The sequence below is a fragment of the Grampus griseus genome (assembly GCF_964374135.1).
Source record: "Grampus griseus genome assembly, chromosome: 16".
NCBI classification, from domain to species: Eukaryota; Metazoa; Chordata; class Mammalia; order Artiodactyla; family Delphinidae; genus Grampus; species Grampus griseus.
Window position 1 is genome coordinate 31,253,066 of NC_139010.1, and position 15,696 is coordinate 31,268,761.

Sequence of the window (15,696 nt, forward strand, 5' to 3'; positions counted from 1 at the left end):
GCCACAGGGAGAAGAGCAGCAGAAGGGTGCAGGGGAGAAGGCCCGGCTGTCCAGGCTCGGGCCTCGGAGCCCCATCCCCTGCAAGAAGATGGTCGCCTCCATGCCAGCCACACTCCCAGCTCTGAGATCATGCTTGCTCTGCACCCCACCCGGCAATTCCTCGTTATTTCTCTCCGTCCGTCCTTGGCATCCGTGACCCGGGTGGCCCTCTGCCCTGTCAACCCCGAGAGGGGCGGCAGCTCAGCTTCCCAGCCCCAAACTCCAGTTGTCCAGCCACTTTGGTCACCCTCAGAGCCTTGTTCCGGCCAGAGAGGCCCAGGACTTTGGGCCAGTGTTTGGCTCCCGGTCCGGACCCCTTCGGCTTCTGCTCCTGCACATTAGGCGTCAAGGACTCCTCCAGTCTCAGAAAGTCACGTGTGCCGAGGCTCCCAGAGCTGGGGTTTTGCTCAGGCTCTGCAAGGCCAGGAGGGAAGTCCCACTCCGCGCCCATAACTCAGGTGTCAGCATGGGAGGGGGCCTCAGAGGTCATCTCGTCTGCACTGTCTTTGGAGGCCCAGGCGAGATCTGTCCAAGGCCTCAAGGCTGGAGATGAAAGTCAGCTGTGCCTTTCCAGAAGGATCTGAGCCTGTGTACGACAGACACCAACTGGGGGCAAAGGCTGCGCACCTCCAGCCCCTGCCTGGGCTCTGCACGGTTTAGAGACAAACACAACTGCACACCCGCCCAACCCAGTGCCACTCAGCGGTGTCCCAGGGGCAGCCCTGCAAGGCCTCAGTGCATCCAGAAACAAGCAGTCTATGAGCTCAGCGACCTAACTGCCCTCTGTTTGAAGAGGCGTAGCGGTTTTACCCTGCAATTGTAAAAGAAAACCACGTTTCCCGCAGAAAACTTGGAAAGTACAGAAAAGTCTAAAGAAGAAAATAAAAATCACTCATAACGCAACAAGTGTGGGCTGCCGTGGCTTTGGCATCCTCATGGACCTCTTTTAAAAGAAACCATGTCCTCAAACGAGCATTTGTTGGGTGGGTCACAGGATCCAGGCCGTGGCGCACGCCCTCCTCCCCCAAGGTCAGTGCTGAGTTTGTCAAGAAGATGTAGGCGACCCTATGGCTGGCTTCACGCAGGCCGAGGAGCGGCGGGCTTGGGACCCGGCCGGCTGCACAGGCCCTCCCCTCCTCTCCACGGCCACAGTCCGACGCAGCTCGGCGACTCCTGTGGCTGCAGGCAAGGCCAGAGGGACCAGCAGGTGAGAACTGCAGGGTCCACAGTGGAGCTGCACCCGTGGGCCATGACCAGGGAGGCACTGGCGCCGAGTCGGCCCCTGCTGGCCCAGCCTCTGGCGCGGCGTGAGGCTTTTCCAGGAGAGTCTGCCCTCAAGCTCCTCCGAGCAAACAGAGCAGAGGAGGAGGGCTCTGCTCTGACCTGGGCCTCCTGGCCACTTCTCCCAGCCTTCCTGCCACCCTGGAACAGACTTTCAGGCCCAGAGTGGCTACCCAGGAGAGCCGTGGGTGGTCTCGCACTATAGCCCCTGGGCCAGGCTCGGCCTTCTTCACCCCGGGGGCCCGGTCTGGGCCTCACCCCCTGGCAGACAGGGACTTGACTGAGAACACGAGGGGACACTGGCGTCCTTCAAACCCCCTTTGCTTTTCTCGGCCCAGCCCAAACCTGCATATCTGAATGGGAGCCCCCAGGGCAGGATCTGAATCTTGCACAAATCAGCTGCCTGGCCGCAGGCACTACCCACAGCTCTGCTGGACAGAGGGACACATGGGAGGGAAGGAGGGAGTCAGAGGGGCTGAGGCCACAGCTAAGAGGGGCTCCTGGCCATCGTGAGAGCTGGCGAGAACCTCACGTGGCGGCGATTCCAGCCACCTGCCGCAGGGGAGGAAGGCGGCCTCAAACTTAGCAACAGATAGAGGGCAGGAGGCGGGAAAGGTGGAATCTCAATGAATGCAGGTCTCCTCACCACAACAAGTTACAGAAATTGACCTTTATTTATTGTACTAAAGTCTGTTTAACTTTTGATACAAAGGAAGGTTTTAGTACAGAAAATCCCAGTCTGTCCGAACAGTACCTGTGCACACTGTACCATCACCGTCCCACCCCCGCCGCCCAGAGCAGCAGCCCCGCAGGGCGCCAGTGAGACCCCTCGACAGCCTGCAGGGGGTCCCAGTTGTCTGAGCCAGAACGCGTGTACCTGTGAAACGAAGGGCAGCACTGAGGACTGAAACGTGTCTCTTTTCGAACAACTGTGCAAGAAAATATATCCCTTTTTTAAAAAAATGTCACTATGGCTAAACTATAATCTAGTGTCTAGAATTACAAAGAATAAAATGAAATCAGCGATTTCTTGCTAGTAAAATGAAATGTTAGGAACAGTATTAAAATAGAGGTCCTACCCCAGTGACACTTACCCGGAGCCCCGTACAGTACCTATTATTAAGAGGACGCACAGTTTAAGGAGGAACCAGATCAAACCTTCAGCCAGAAACATCCAGCGTCAGAAGCGGTAGAAAAAAAAAAAACAAAAAAACCCACACAAACCCCAAACAAAGCCATCCCCGTGGAGCACTGCTCATGCTGTAAGCGCTGGAGCCAAAACTAGATAGATCCCGGTTCCTCTTTTTTTGAGTTTTGACAGTGACTGCACTAATTCTTAAGCTTCCGTAAGGGTTCTCTGCTCAAAGTCTGAAACACGAATGTTTTTATATCAAGTAGAGCTGATGTGCCCGCCCCACTCTAGAGCGCTTAGGAATTACCCTGCAAAATCTGCACTGGTAAAGGCTGTCACTGTTCACAGAACCTAAAGAGGACCCAGTGGCATGCATCAGCCCCAGCCTAACACCCTGCCTGGAACCGGCTGTGTCACAGTGAACCCGTGAAGCTCCGAGGGCCAGAGAGAACGCTGGAATCATGGATGCAGGTGGACGAGAAGAGGACGCAGAGGGCCGGACACGAAGTCTGAGGGGCGTGTCCGCGAGACGGGCCCAGGTCGCCCTCCTCTGTGCAGGAGGGGAATACACTGCCGCCGGAGAGTCTGCCCCACAAAGGCACTGGTTCCGCGCCCGCCGACGGTCGAAGCATCCGCACTCGCAGGTCCTTCCAGGAGAGGTACCACCAAGGAGCATGAAGTTTGTCAAAGCTCTGGTCCCACTGACAAGAACCTCCCAAAGCAAAGCGGCCCCCAGCGAGGCTCCAGAGTCGTCTCGCTGAAAACAGGCACAAAACCAACACCAAAGCGACAGTGAGGAAGAGGGCAGGGGCTGGGCAGCGACAACATGGAGCCGTTCAAGTAAACATAAACAACCGAATACTTAGAAAAGGCTTGTAAACTTGTGATCTGAAAGGTTCTCTTTGCAGCATCTCTGATGAGCTGGCTACGAGAAAGGTTGGTGTCGAGCCCCTCTACAGAGTCTTCTGTCTTACAGCGCACGAGTGAGAGGAATAGAGTCTGCGGCCCTCTGTCTACAAAGGAGGTGCTTCTGGAGTCCTGCTTCATGGATCCTTCCCCTTCGCGTTTATATACAGAGGCGTCTATCTTTAGTCGCTAAAGAGAGCTGAGCCCGGCAGTCACGCCGGCGGCCAAGCTGCAGCCGTCCCCAGCACCGAGTCCTAGAGAGGGCTGGCTGGGATCCACAGGACTTTATTCTGCTCTTGATTGACCATTGCCAAGATCTGAGCGCAAATGCTCGACAGGGCTCCTCCCTGGACGACCCCTGCAAGAGAGCCCCCAAACACACACGTCATTGGCCCAGAGGAAGACCCCAGGGTGAAGGCAAATAAACACATCTTTTACTCTTCCTGGCGTTCTGCCTGTTTTGAGCTACCTGGCCCTCCTGCCCCACGCCCGCCTCTCACTCTCTTCCATCAGTGAGAAATGGGAAAAGAAAAAATAAAGAGTTGAGTGCAAATCACTTCGGCTTTTTACCTATCCCTCTCGGCAACTGTTCCATAGGATGTTAAAATTTTACACTCAAATGAAGGCTGGTGTCCCATTTTGCCAGGCTGCCCTGGTCCCTGTAACAGGGATGACAGGATCTGACCACACACGTGAATGGCCAGGCCCCACTGCAATGATGCTCTGGGCTGCTTTGCCTAGTCATGCAATGGGGAGTCCCAGCACACTGGAAGGCAGTCTGGGCTGTGTTGTGATGGTCCGATCGGCAGCAGGATTCTACAGGTGACAAGGTTGGGTCTCGGAAGCTGGGCATCCCATGGCCCAGAGAAGATTCCCAGCAAAGATGATGGAATGTCTCCAGCTCTGGCTCAGGCCTGCTCTGCAGGCTTTCAGCACCACAGCCCGGCAGACACTAGACCAGGGCTCTCTGCGGGATCCACGGAACAGCGCCGAGCGCTGGCTGCTTGCCACAGAAATGGACAGCGAGGGTTTAGAAACTGCTATGGAAATGTGACAGAGTAATTTTACATCTGTTGAATCTTACAAAAAGTCAAGGCTTTTATTTTGTTAAGTTTTGGAGTTTTTAATGTTCTCTTCTCTAGTACTTGTTAATGTATCTGACTGAAATACTGGTCTGTAATGGACTGGAAATTAAAACACAAACACACATGACGCATACGTAGACAGAAGCACCGAGGCTGGGTTTTGAGGCCAAATGTTGCATGAGAAGCACCGAACTAGATCACAACACTCTCCACAAGTTAATTAAAATCACTGTCTCCACCTCTCTGTGGCCACGGTGTTATTATGCCCCCTACAAATGACTGATTTCATGGAAGAGGTTGAAAGTCACAAAGTGAAATGGCAGTTGGTCAACTGGAACCCTGCTTCTCCTGGTTTGCTTTGTTTCAAAGACCAGAGATAGTGAAGGTGCAGCTTATCTTCAAACTTCACCGCAAAACTGGCCTGACCTGGAAGGCGCTGGGGACAGATGGTCACGGCCACCACCGCCGTGCTACCCGCCCAGGGAACGCTGGAGCTGTGCTACAGGGCGCCTGTGCAGCCGCCACACAGGGCCAGACTGTGACCCAAGGCCAGAATTAGTGGACTTTACCTTTGGACCTGCAACTTCCTGAAGCTGCCCTGGGCCTGCCATCAGACCAGCTGTGATGAAAGTGCTCACTGTGACAGCATCCACCGGGCACCCCGGAAGTGCGGGCTGTTACCACTTCTAGGAAAGACGTCCTTGGGAAGCCTGCATCCGTCCCCGCCGCCTGCTCCTCCTCTGCAGGCCTGACGCTCACCTACCTGTGAAGAACCTGCTGTACTCCTGCTCAATCTTCTGAGCCGTCTCAAACTGCTCTTTGGAATGCCTCTGAGTCACCTTGTCCTTCAGGTAGATGGGGTCTCTCTGCTCCCTGTTGGGACATCCAGGGAACCAGGCTGAGCTTCTCACCTCCCCCCCGGCCCTCCCACCTCTTTGCTTCTCTGCCCAGAGTAACAGGGGTCTCCACCACCACAGGGCCCCCATGGGCTCCCCCTGGTAAAGCACAGCCTGCAGGCTCCACGGGGAGCTCCGGGCAGAGAGGGGCAAGGTGGGAACCCCAGTGTATGCACACAGAGACCAGACACCTCAGCTGGCGCCCGAGTGCAGGTATCAGAAGCCCGGAAGCACAGGAAGGCAAAGTGGAAGAGGACCTTGGCAAGCCGTTAGCCCAACCTGCACAGAAACTCAAGCCCAGTGGGAGCAGAGCCCCATCCACATCACGAGGCAGCTCCTGGCAGGGCTGGACCCAGGCCAGGCCACCCAGTTCCTGTGCTGTTGTGAGTGCCCAGCTGAGAGGCAGGAGAAGGGGAAAGGGGCTGGGAGTCAGGAGGGGAGACAGAAAAGCCGGACCTACTCAGGGAGCGGCGGCAGCATCCAAAAAGCACGGAGAGTGGTGTGGAGGGAGGGCTGTGCTGGGTTCACATGCCTGGCTCAGTGTGAGATGGGGGCTCGAGGGGGAAGGCCGCTCCGACATGGGATGCCTATTTCAAGGCCAAGGGGCCCCCCACCCCACGGCTTTGAGCCAGCAGCACCTCCCCAGCAAGGCCCCAAGCCAAGCCCCCGAGGAGCCTGTCACCTACTTGATGTGTTTGGCGCTCTTGTAGTGGATGAAGATGACGATGGGGTAGATGTGCATGTGGTGCAGCCGCTCAATGGCGTGGGGGGCGACGTCCAGGAGACAGTGCCGGTTCTGGGGGGAGGGAGAGAGTGAACACCTGGGCAGGTGCGTGGCCGGGGCCTCGGGAGCACTGGACACTCCAGCCTTCCTCTGCCACCGATGGGCCCCACCCCTCCCCTGACACTGCCCTGCCTTGCCCTGTAAGTGAACATACAAGGTTCTACCAACGAACGAGGCAGCAAAACCAGTCTTTCGTTAAGACCACACATGATACATGGAGGGGAAACCTCATCTGGGAAAATCTCTCCCCACAAGCCGTCAGCTGTGATGATGGTCCAGGCTGGGAACCAGGGCCAAGCGGGGTCTGGACGACCCTACTCCAAACTCCCTTTCCTGCCTTCACCCAGATATAGGAAAGCGCTTCCTAAAGCGCTACCCCACCTGGCCCCAGAAACCTTACTTCCGCCAGTCCAGGCAAAAGAAGATGCGGAGACTCGGCGGGGGGCTGAAGCAGGGGAGGGGAGTGTGGGTCTTTGCATGGCTGTGACTGAAATGCATCCCATGAATCCCCTGAGCCTCCAGGCAGAGTACGAGCCTCCAGGCAGAGTACGAGCCAAAGGCAGGCCACGGGCACCCCGAAAGCTCCACTGAGGGGGTCCACCCTTTGGCAGGCTTCCTGACGTCCCGGGGCACCCCTGACTGGGGCTCGTCCACTTTAACTGGGCAGTCTGCACTGACAGCTGTAAGAAGTCAACTCCCTCACGTAACAGGAGGGATCCAAAGCCTGGCGGGGTAAACTGACCACCCAGGAAGGATGCAGCCCAGAAAGCGCCCACATCCTCAGGCTTGTGAGGGACGCTTTTCCAAAAGATTTCCCCACTTCCCCTCATACTACCTGGCAAACAGACCCCAGCGTGTTCACAAGCCTAAAGGCACGTGGCAACGGCTCTTATCCTTGCAGGGTCGTGGCCCTGATGGAAGCCGTGCCCCTGTCCCTAGAATGAGGCACATCAGCTCAGCACACAAGCTCAGCAGAGGCATTCTGGGACCCTGTTGTAGAAACCCCTGCGAGGGGCCTTTCCTAGAGTTCAAAGCTCTCGTCAGAGCCCCTCAGAGAGGGAGAGGTGACACACGCACAGGGCGACTTCTGCCCAGGACTAGCTTCCTACTCACGAAAGCGGAAGCACAAGAAGCAACGGGGGCCAGCCCCCTGTAGGTTAACTCAGACTAACGGGACACAGGCGAGCTCATGAAGGTCCGAGAGACATGCAGGGCAGATGTGCAAAGGTACAGAGCCCGGACACGCACTGGGGTCCAAACCCCGGACTCAGAGAGGCGCTCCCGTCCCTTGGTCTGAAGCAACAGGTACCTTTTCTGTGATCTCCTTTATGGAAGCCACTGTGGTCACATCAAAGTGGCCACTCCTCCGCTTATAGTCGACAAACAGGCAGTCTTTGACGCCCCGCTCGATGGCCTGCTGGGAGGCCTTCATCACCTCTGCAAAGCACAGACACAGGAATCAGGAATGCCCTGGTACCATGAGCCGTCACTGCACGTGCCAGGAAGAACGCTGCGCAGAAGAGACTTTAGGAACCCAGCCCTGCTGTCCTCGCTCCCGGACAAAGAACCAGAGGCTGCACACTGATCTGAGCCAAGTCCAGGGGACACTGAAACATCCTGGGATCCATGCCCGGGAACAGGGGGAGGAACACAAACACAGGGACAGACACAGCCCAGCAGGCACACGGGCATCCCTTACCAAGGGGGCATCTGCAGAACTTGCCGGGCACCTCGTTCACGAGCATTTCTTTCACCACATCCAGTAAAGGCCCCAGGATCAAGACGGGCCTCAGGGAGGTGCAGTCCACCTTCTGGACCCGCTGATAGGCAAGGCTCACCGAATCTGAGGGAGAGAGGGGAGCAGTGTCACGGACACCCACCTGGAGCAGAGGGAGGAAGGGGAGGGGCTGGGGACCCACGGCTCCCCTGACCTTGCTTTTACCCCAGGGAGGCCCACCTCCTTCACTCCACAAATCCGGAGCCAGCTACCCAGCTCACCCTGGTTTGTCTGGGACTTGCCCAGTTGTAGCACTGAGAGTCCCATACCCCAGGCACACCGGGGCCCGGCCGCTCCTGGAGTCCAGCAGAGTGTCCCTGCTCCACGGATACCCAAGACACTGCAGCACTTCATCCCACTCAAATGCTTCCGTGTGTGTCCAATGCGCCCTCCCCTCACCCCTAGTATATATTCTCTGCTCTCTAGAGAGGCAACCTCCCCTGAGGTAGGTGTGGTCATGTGACCCAGGCCTGCCCCGTGGGGTGAGCAAACTCTCCCCCTTCCCGTGAGCTGAAATGGACAGGACCGGGTGCAGTGAGCCAGCTCTGATCCTGCAGATGAGAACAACCCTCAGGAAATGACAGAACCACAGGACAGAAGGGTCCTGGCTCCCTTATGATCCCCAAAACAGAGCTGCCTCCCAGGGATTCCCCCCACCAGCTCAGACTTTTATGTGGCAGGGAAATAAGCTTCTTATCACACTTCAGCCATTGTTGTCTGGTCTCAGTTACAGCAGTCAAACCAATATCCTAGTTGATACACGTAGTAAAAACCTCCCCTTCCACCAAATGAATAAAAAAATCCTTGCAGGAAGTGACCTCCTAAAAACCAGCAAGCAAATATCTTCTTGGCACCTCCCCTGTACCAATCGCTATGCCGGCATCTCGGAAGCACTTTTTAAAAGAGTAGAAAGCACAGTCCCTGCCACTGCAGAGCTCATGCTCTAACCAGGCTCACCGACGGCAACAGGTAAGAAACAAGACAACCATACAAGAGTTGCCTGCCAGCTCCAGGCAGCGGGACAAGAAGCCTCACCCTCGGGGGGTGGGAGTGGCGATGAGGAGGGGCAGAGCTGAGGGGAGGGTCGCCTGAGGTGGGCTTGTGAGGAAGGGTCAACGAGAGGTCCGGCCCGGAAGGCCCGTGACTAGGAGATGAAGGAAGACGGACCAGATGGCAGAGCTTTAGAGGTGAACACACAGGGCGGTGCTCGGCTCCACAAACGCCGAGCTCACAGGCAGAAGCGCACACATTTTTTTGGTCTGATGATTATCCAGGCACGTCTATATCGCTTCCTATACAGCATTTCTCAACCTGGTGACCAGGTGATCCGTTATTAAAGCAGGGGGAGGGTTTGGTGATCACATTCACTGTCCAAGACCCCCGCATACTTGTGACTGAAGGCTCTGTGGAGTCCCAGGGCAAAGAACTTCCTCCAGGAAGAGATAAAAACACCCCCTCTTTTAAAACTTTGAACATTACAGATAAAGCCAGGCATCCTCTCCAACACCTCTTCTCCAGTCCTGGTCATCAACAGTTTCCTCATAACCACCGTCACAGTTGGTTATAAGGATATAAAGTACATCCTCTTCCAGGTGTCATTCTCACATGTTGACTTTTACAGGCTCAAAACACCTAGAAACTATGTTTATGTACGTCCACGTGCTCAACAAAAATGACAAGATACATTTTTGTATCATGATACATGCCAAAATACAGGACACGTGCAACATTCCGCAACTCCCTCTTCTACTCAGTCTTATGCTTCCGAACCGCGTCCCTGGTGATGCACATTGATCTCCCTAACTCCTTCTGAACACCCTACGGGATGGATGCCCTGCACCTATTTATCCATTTCCCTGTGTACGGACACTAAGTCACTATGTCTTCAACTTAACTTGAACAGAATCATCTCCTCCCCTAATGATTATTAACATTCCACACTGAGGGGCACCAATTTAGAAGATTCCTTTTCCTCCCCGAATAATCTGCTCTGTCGGAAGTCCTCATAGTTACAGAATCATAGGGGGGCTACAGAGCATCTCGCAAGCACTAAATCCAACAAGAGTCAGAGGTCCAGAGAAAATAAAAAACTCCCTGGGAAGGGTAAATACACAGACAAATAGACAATCTGGAAGTAACCTAATGTAGTTATGAAAACTGCTTTTAAAACTGGTATAGATATTAAAACCAAAAGCATAAAGGTAATAATAAAACTACGCTAATGTTCACATAATGTAAAAAGGATGTAATTGGTATCATCCATAACATAAAGGGGGTGGGGGGTCAGGATCCCAGAGATGTAAAGTAGAGTTTTTATACAGGATTGAAATTAAGCTACCATCAGTTTACAATGAATTGTTATAACCTTAAGATGTTTTATGTAACTGCAGTGGTAACCAAAAATAAAGTATCTATAAAATATACACAAAGGGAAACGAGAAGGGAATCAAAACATGTCACTATAAAATTTTTTTAAAAATCAATGAAATACAGAAGGCAGCAGCCAAGGAGGAAAAGATAGACAAAAAAGCAACAAGACATACAGAAAACAACTAACAAAATGGCAATAGTAAGTCCTTCCATATCAGTAATTACTTTAAATATAAATGGATTAAATGCCCCAATTAAATGACGTAGATTGGCTGAATGCATAAATAAAAAAGATCCAATTATATGCTGTCTACAAGAGACTCACCTAAGCTCTAAGGTCATTCATAGGCTAAAAGTGAAAGGATAGGAAAAAAAATAATTCATGCAAACGGGCACCTAAAGAGAGCAGGGGTGACCACAGCTGTATCAGACAAAATAGATTTTAAGACAAAAACTGCCACAAGAGACAAAGAAGCACATTATAGCATGATAAAAGGGTCACTTCTCCAGACAGATACAACGATCATAAACATATATGCACCCAACATCAGACTTCCCAGATAAGTGAAGTGAACACTGATGAAACTGAAGGGAGAAACAGACACCAACACAGTATTAGCAGGGGACTTCAATACCCCACTTTCAGTTATGGATAGTACAACCAGACAGAAGATCAATAAGGAAACAGCACTTGAACAACACTACAGACCAACGGACCTGACGGATTCCCCCCTAGAGCCTCCACGGGAGTGTGGACCTGCCAGCACCTTGATCTTGGCCCAGTGGTACTGATTTTGGACTTCTGGCTTCCAGAACTGTGAGAGAATAAATGTATGCTGCGCTGACCACAAAGCTTGTGACATTTGTTACAGCAGCCCCAGGAAACAGATACACAATGAAAGCCAGAAGACAATGAATTATATCTTTAAAATGCGTAAGTAAAACATCCACCAATCTAAAATTCTATATCCAGTGAAAAATCTCCAAAATGATGGGAAAATAGACCAAAAAAACAAAAAAATAGAGAATTTGTCACCAACAAACCTGCATTACAAGAAATGCTGAAGGTCACCATAACATCGAGAAAATGGTAGTTATATGAGGTAAAGGATGTGTTAAACTAACCTTATTGTGGTAAACCATTTGCAACATATACACCTATCAAATTATCATCCTGTACACCTTAAACTCGCACAATATTATGTGCCAGTTATATCTCAATTAAGATGGAAAAAAAAGAAATGCTGAAGGGAGTGTTCAGCTGAAAGAAAAGATCAGAAGGAAAGAGAATTGCAGGAAGGAATGAAGAATAATGGAGAGGATAAATATAAGTGAATAACTGACATGCAAATCAGTAACACTGTTGGATTTAAAATATATGTAAAATGAAAATGATAATGCAAAAGGTGGGGGGGAGGTAAAGAAGTCGTCACAGTGCTCTGATGTTTTAGAATTAATAGAGAAGCGGTCAAAGCAATGATTCATGTTAGCAGTAGGTCAGAGATATATATCATGAGGGTTGCTGGAATCTACCCCCCCGCCACCACCACACAGTAAAACAAAATGATTACCTAAAAACTAACAAATGGGGGGACAGAATAATAAAAATGCTTGATTAATCCAAAAGGAAGAAAAGGAAGTGAAGGGAACATAAAACAGGCAGGACAACAGAAAAAAAACTGGAAGACGGTAAATATATCAGTCATGATTTAATCAGTGATTAAATACTCTGATTAAACGAGAAAGATTGTCACAGGTGTGTTCAAATTGTGAAAACGCCTCGGGATGTACACTTTTCTGTAGATGTATGTGCGCTTTTCTATACATATTTATATCTCAATAAAATGAAAAAAGATGAAGTATCACAGTGGGTTGAAAAAACCCTACATGCTGCCTGCAGAGCCACGTAAATATAAATCTACAGAAAAGTATAAAAGGATGGAAAAAGGCAAACTATGCAAACACTAACCAAAAGAAAGCTGATGTGTTAATAATACTTAAACAAAATAGACTTTAAGGCCAGAAACATTTCTAGACATAAAGAAGGACATAATGATGAGTCAATTCAACAGTAAGATATAACAATTTAGAAATAACAATTTAAAGACCACTTCAAAATACATAATGAAAGAAAAAAAAAAAAAACAACCCACTGAAGAACTGAAAGGAAGACTAGACATATGGCTGTTTTCCAAAGACATCCACTAGACATAGACCAAATACACAAGAGATGGTGTCTACGGAAGAAAAGGGAAGGGAGAATCAAGCAACTATTACTGCCAAAAGGTGAAGAGTCTATTTTACATTTAAAAATGTAAAAACCTACTCTTAGCTCAAAGGCCATATAAAAACAGCCAGACTTGACCCACAGGCTATGGCTTGCCAACCCCTGTCCTCACTGACAGTGACCTGTGGGCCATGAACAAAGGTGGGACTCACTCAACTCACTGTGACTAAGGCCCTAACTGAAACAATAAATAAGGAAAGAGAGGAGGAGGAAACCAGATGTCCCACCTTCTGAGGCCCTCTGCCACCTCCACACCCTGCCAGCAGGGAAGGCACACCTTCTGGGACAGTGGACACACACGGGGGTCCTCGGAGCAGCATTCACAGGAGGCTCCTGCTTCACAGGACAAATGAACCCTTCCACGGGGCGATCTGCCGAAGGATGTCTGATGCTGCCTAATGCGCAACTCCAGGACTGGGTCAGCACCTGGCCCTGGGAGGACCTTGGAAGAATGGACACAGGAGGGGACTTCCCTGGTGGCGCCGTGGTTAAGTATCTGCCTGCCAATGCAGGGGACGCGGGTCGGATCCCTGGACCAGGAAGGTCCCACATGCCACGGAGCAACTAAGCCCGTGCGCCACAACTACCAAGCCTGTGCTCAAGAGCCCGTAAGCCACAACTACTGAGCCCACGCACCACAACTACTGAAGCCCACACGCCTAGAGCCTGTGCTCCGCAACAAGAGAAGCCACCGCCGTGAGAAGTCCGCGCGCTGCAACTAGAGAAAGCCCGTGCGCCGCAATGAAGACCCAACACGGCCAAAAAAATAAGAAAAAAAGAATGGACACACACAGGAGTAAGGCCAAACACGGCCAAAGATCTGCACAGTGGCCCTTGGTCACCAGCAAGCAGCCAGTAATAACCCCAAAACAAACTGGAAGCAATGCACTGGGCAGAGACTGCATTTTGCGCACCCAATACCCATCTTTCCTTTATTCCTTACTAACAGAACCTGCATTACTGAAGCCAGCAGGTCACCAGTGAAAGTCCTGCCTTCTCAGCCTCCCTCGCAGACTGAGCGGCCAATGAGGAATAAGTGGGAGACCAAGGGTGGGGTTTCCAGGTAAGCTGTTTAAAGAGGCACACTTTTGCCGTGCCCCTTCCTCCTCCCTGCTGCCTGAACGTGGACGTGATGGCAGAAGCTGCAATGACCATGGGAAGACCTTGAGGATGGAAGCCACATCCTACAGGTGGTAGACACTCTGAAGACAGTAGCACCGCCATCCCAACCCAGACACACATCCCTGGATCAGTTATGTGTGAAAGCAAAGCAAACTTCTATCTTGTTTAAGTCACTGTGGTGAGGCTCCTGTGGTCAACAGCACACCTCATCCTGCGAGCCTGCTGGAGAAAGCCAGCCCAGCCACTTGCCTTCAAAGAGTGGAATGGAGTCGTTGGAAAAGGTGTCCAAGGCAAGGAGGTCTCTCCCATCTTTGGACCCGCTGCGTTTATGCTTATGTTTCCTTCGAAAGAAGGACCTGCGTGCAGCCGCCGAGAGCGTCTTTGCGGTGGTGTTGTCATCCTTGACTTCAGACATGCTGAGCCTCCGGGAAAATTCTTGGTCCATCCTGTGGACAAGAGTACAGCAGCGCTGCGGAGGGCCCAGGGACCATCACCTCCCCGCATGCCCAGCCGCGAGGAGAGCCAGAGCTGGGGCTCCAGGCTCCTCCCACATTCTCTACAGGTTTCCTGGCCGCTTCACCACCCACGCTACTGAGGACGCCATGGTGCCACTGCTGTGAGGGTGATACACACACACCAGTGCTGGGCAAGCTCTCAGAATACGGGGCCACCTCCTAGAGTCAGACGAGGGTCAGAAGGAGCTGCTAAGACAGCCTTCACGCATGACCGCTACAAGTTATGCCTCCTGCCACCAAGAGGAACGAAGCACAGATAGACACTGTAACACAGGAAAAACCTTGAAAAACATCACGCCAAGGATAAGGAGCCAGTCACAAAAGACCACGTGCTATATGACTCCATTCACGTGAAAGTGCAGACAGGGAAGTCTACAGAGACAGAACGATCAGTGGTCGCTCAGGGTTGACAGGAGAGGGCAGGGCAGACAGAAAGACAAGGCGGGGCAGCTAACGGGTCTTCTTCCTGAGGTGACGAAAATGTTCTCAAATCGACTACGGTGATGGTTGCACATCTGTGAAAATACTAAAAGCCAGTGAACTGTACACTCTGGGTAAATTGTATGGTATGTGAATCATGTCTCAACAAACCTGTTAAAAACAAAAAAGTGCTGTCTCCTAAGTTGCCCCTGTGCTTCTGTATAGCACTGACTTAAGTACAGCACTGACCTACACTAGGACCAAAATTGCTTTTTGGACAAGCAATCGTGGCAAAACGTACAGACCAGAAGCTGATACGAGCATCAGTATAAACCCCCATGAGCCCCAGCCCGCATCCCATGGGGCATCCCCGCAGGTGCCGCCCGCCCCAGCCCCAGGCCCAGACTCGAGAACACTCACACGTATTTGCTGGGGATCTGCCCGCGCTGGATCTTCTGGGCATTCTCATCCAGCTGCCAGGCCATCCAGGACCCAAATGAGCCCTGGGGCAAGGTGTCATCCACGTAGAGGATGTCATCTTTCTTAAAGCTCAGCTCATGCTCCACCTCTGCCAGCCGCTCATAGAGGGCCCTGGACCGGGCAGTGGAGAGGGCAGGTCAGGCCGCTGGCTGCCCTTTACAGCCATTCTCCTAGAGCCGCTCTCCTGCTCTGAACTTTCCCCAGACCCCAGAGGCTGATCAGGTCCAGCCTCGCCCCAGCCTAGCAGTGGTTCCCAAAGAGGGGAGCCCAGGCTCTACATGACAGGACAGAGACTGCCCTTTCCTCCCCTGAGACCAGGCTCCCTGGAGACAAGGGCTGCCTCATGCCCATCACATAAAAGACTTCTTGCCAAGGACCAAGGCCGTTATCTCCATTCCAGATGGGCCTTTCCCATTGGCGTCCCTCCCCTGAGGCAAGGCTGACGGTTCCTACAGACTAGAAACTTCCCGGAAGGGAAACATGCCATCCTCAACTGAGGAGGGGTTCCCTAGAGACAGGGACCCCCCCCCCCCACCTCACGGTACACGGTCGATCAGTGCTTTCCATTCTCGTGTGGCCTCAGGTCTTAGGGGACATGAAGA

At 52.2% G+C, this 15,696-nt stretch overlaps 1 protein-coding gene across 1 annotated transcript in view; it reads right to left on the reverse strand.

Annotated features, from left to right (window-relative positions):
• Positions 1 to 2,001: 2,001 nt before the first annotated feature.
• DLG5 (discs large MAGUK scaffold protein 5) overlaps positions 2,002 to 15,696 on the reverse strand; it is a gene marked incomplete at its 5' end in the record, with an annotated part of 120,736 nt that continues 107,041 nt past the window's right edge. The window contains 8 exon segments of the mRNA XM_082673425.1: positions 2,002 to 3,716; positions 5,207 to 5,316; positions 6,026 to 6,135; positions 7,433 to 7,560; positions 7,823 to 7,966; position 13,925; positions 13,927 to 14,125; positions 15,035 to 15,205. Of these exon segments, the coding sequence (XP_082529551.1) occupies positions 3,613 to 3,716; positions 5,207 to 5,316; positions 6,026 to 6,135; positions 7,433 to 7,560; positions 7,823 to 7,966; position 13,925; positions 13,927 to 14,125; positions 15,035 to 15,205 (967 nt within the window). The 3' untranslated portion in view covers positions 2,002 to 3,612.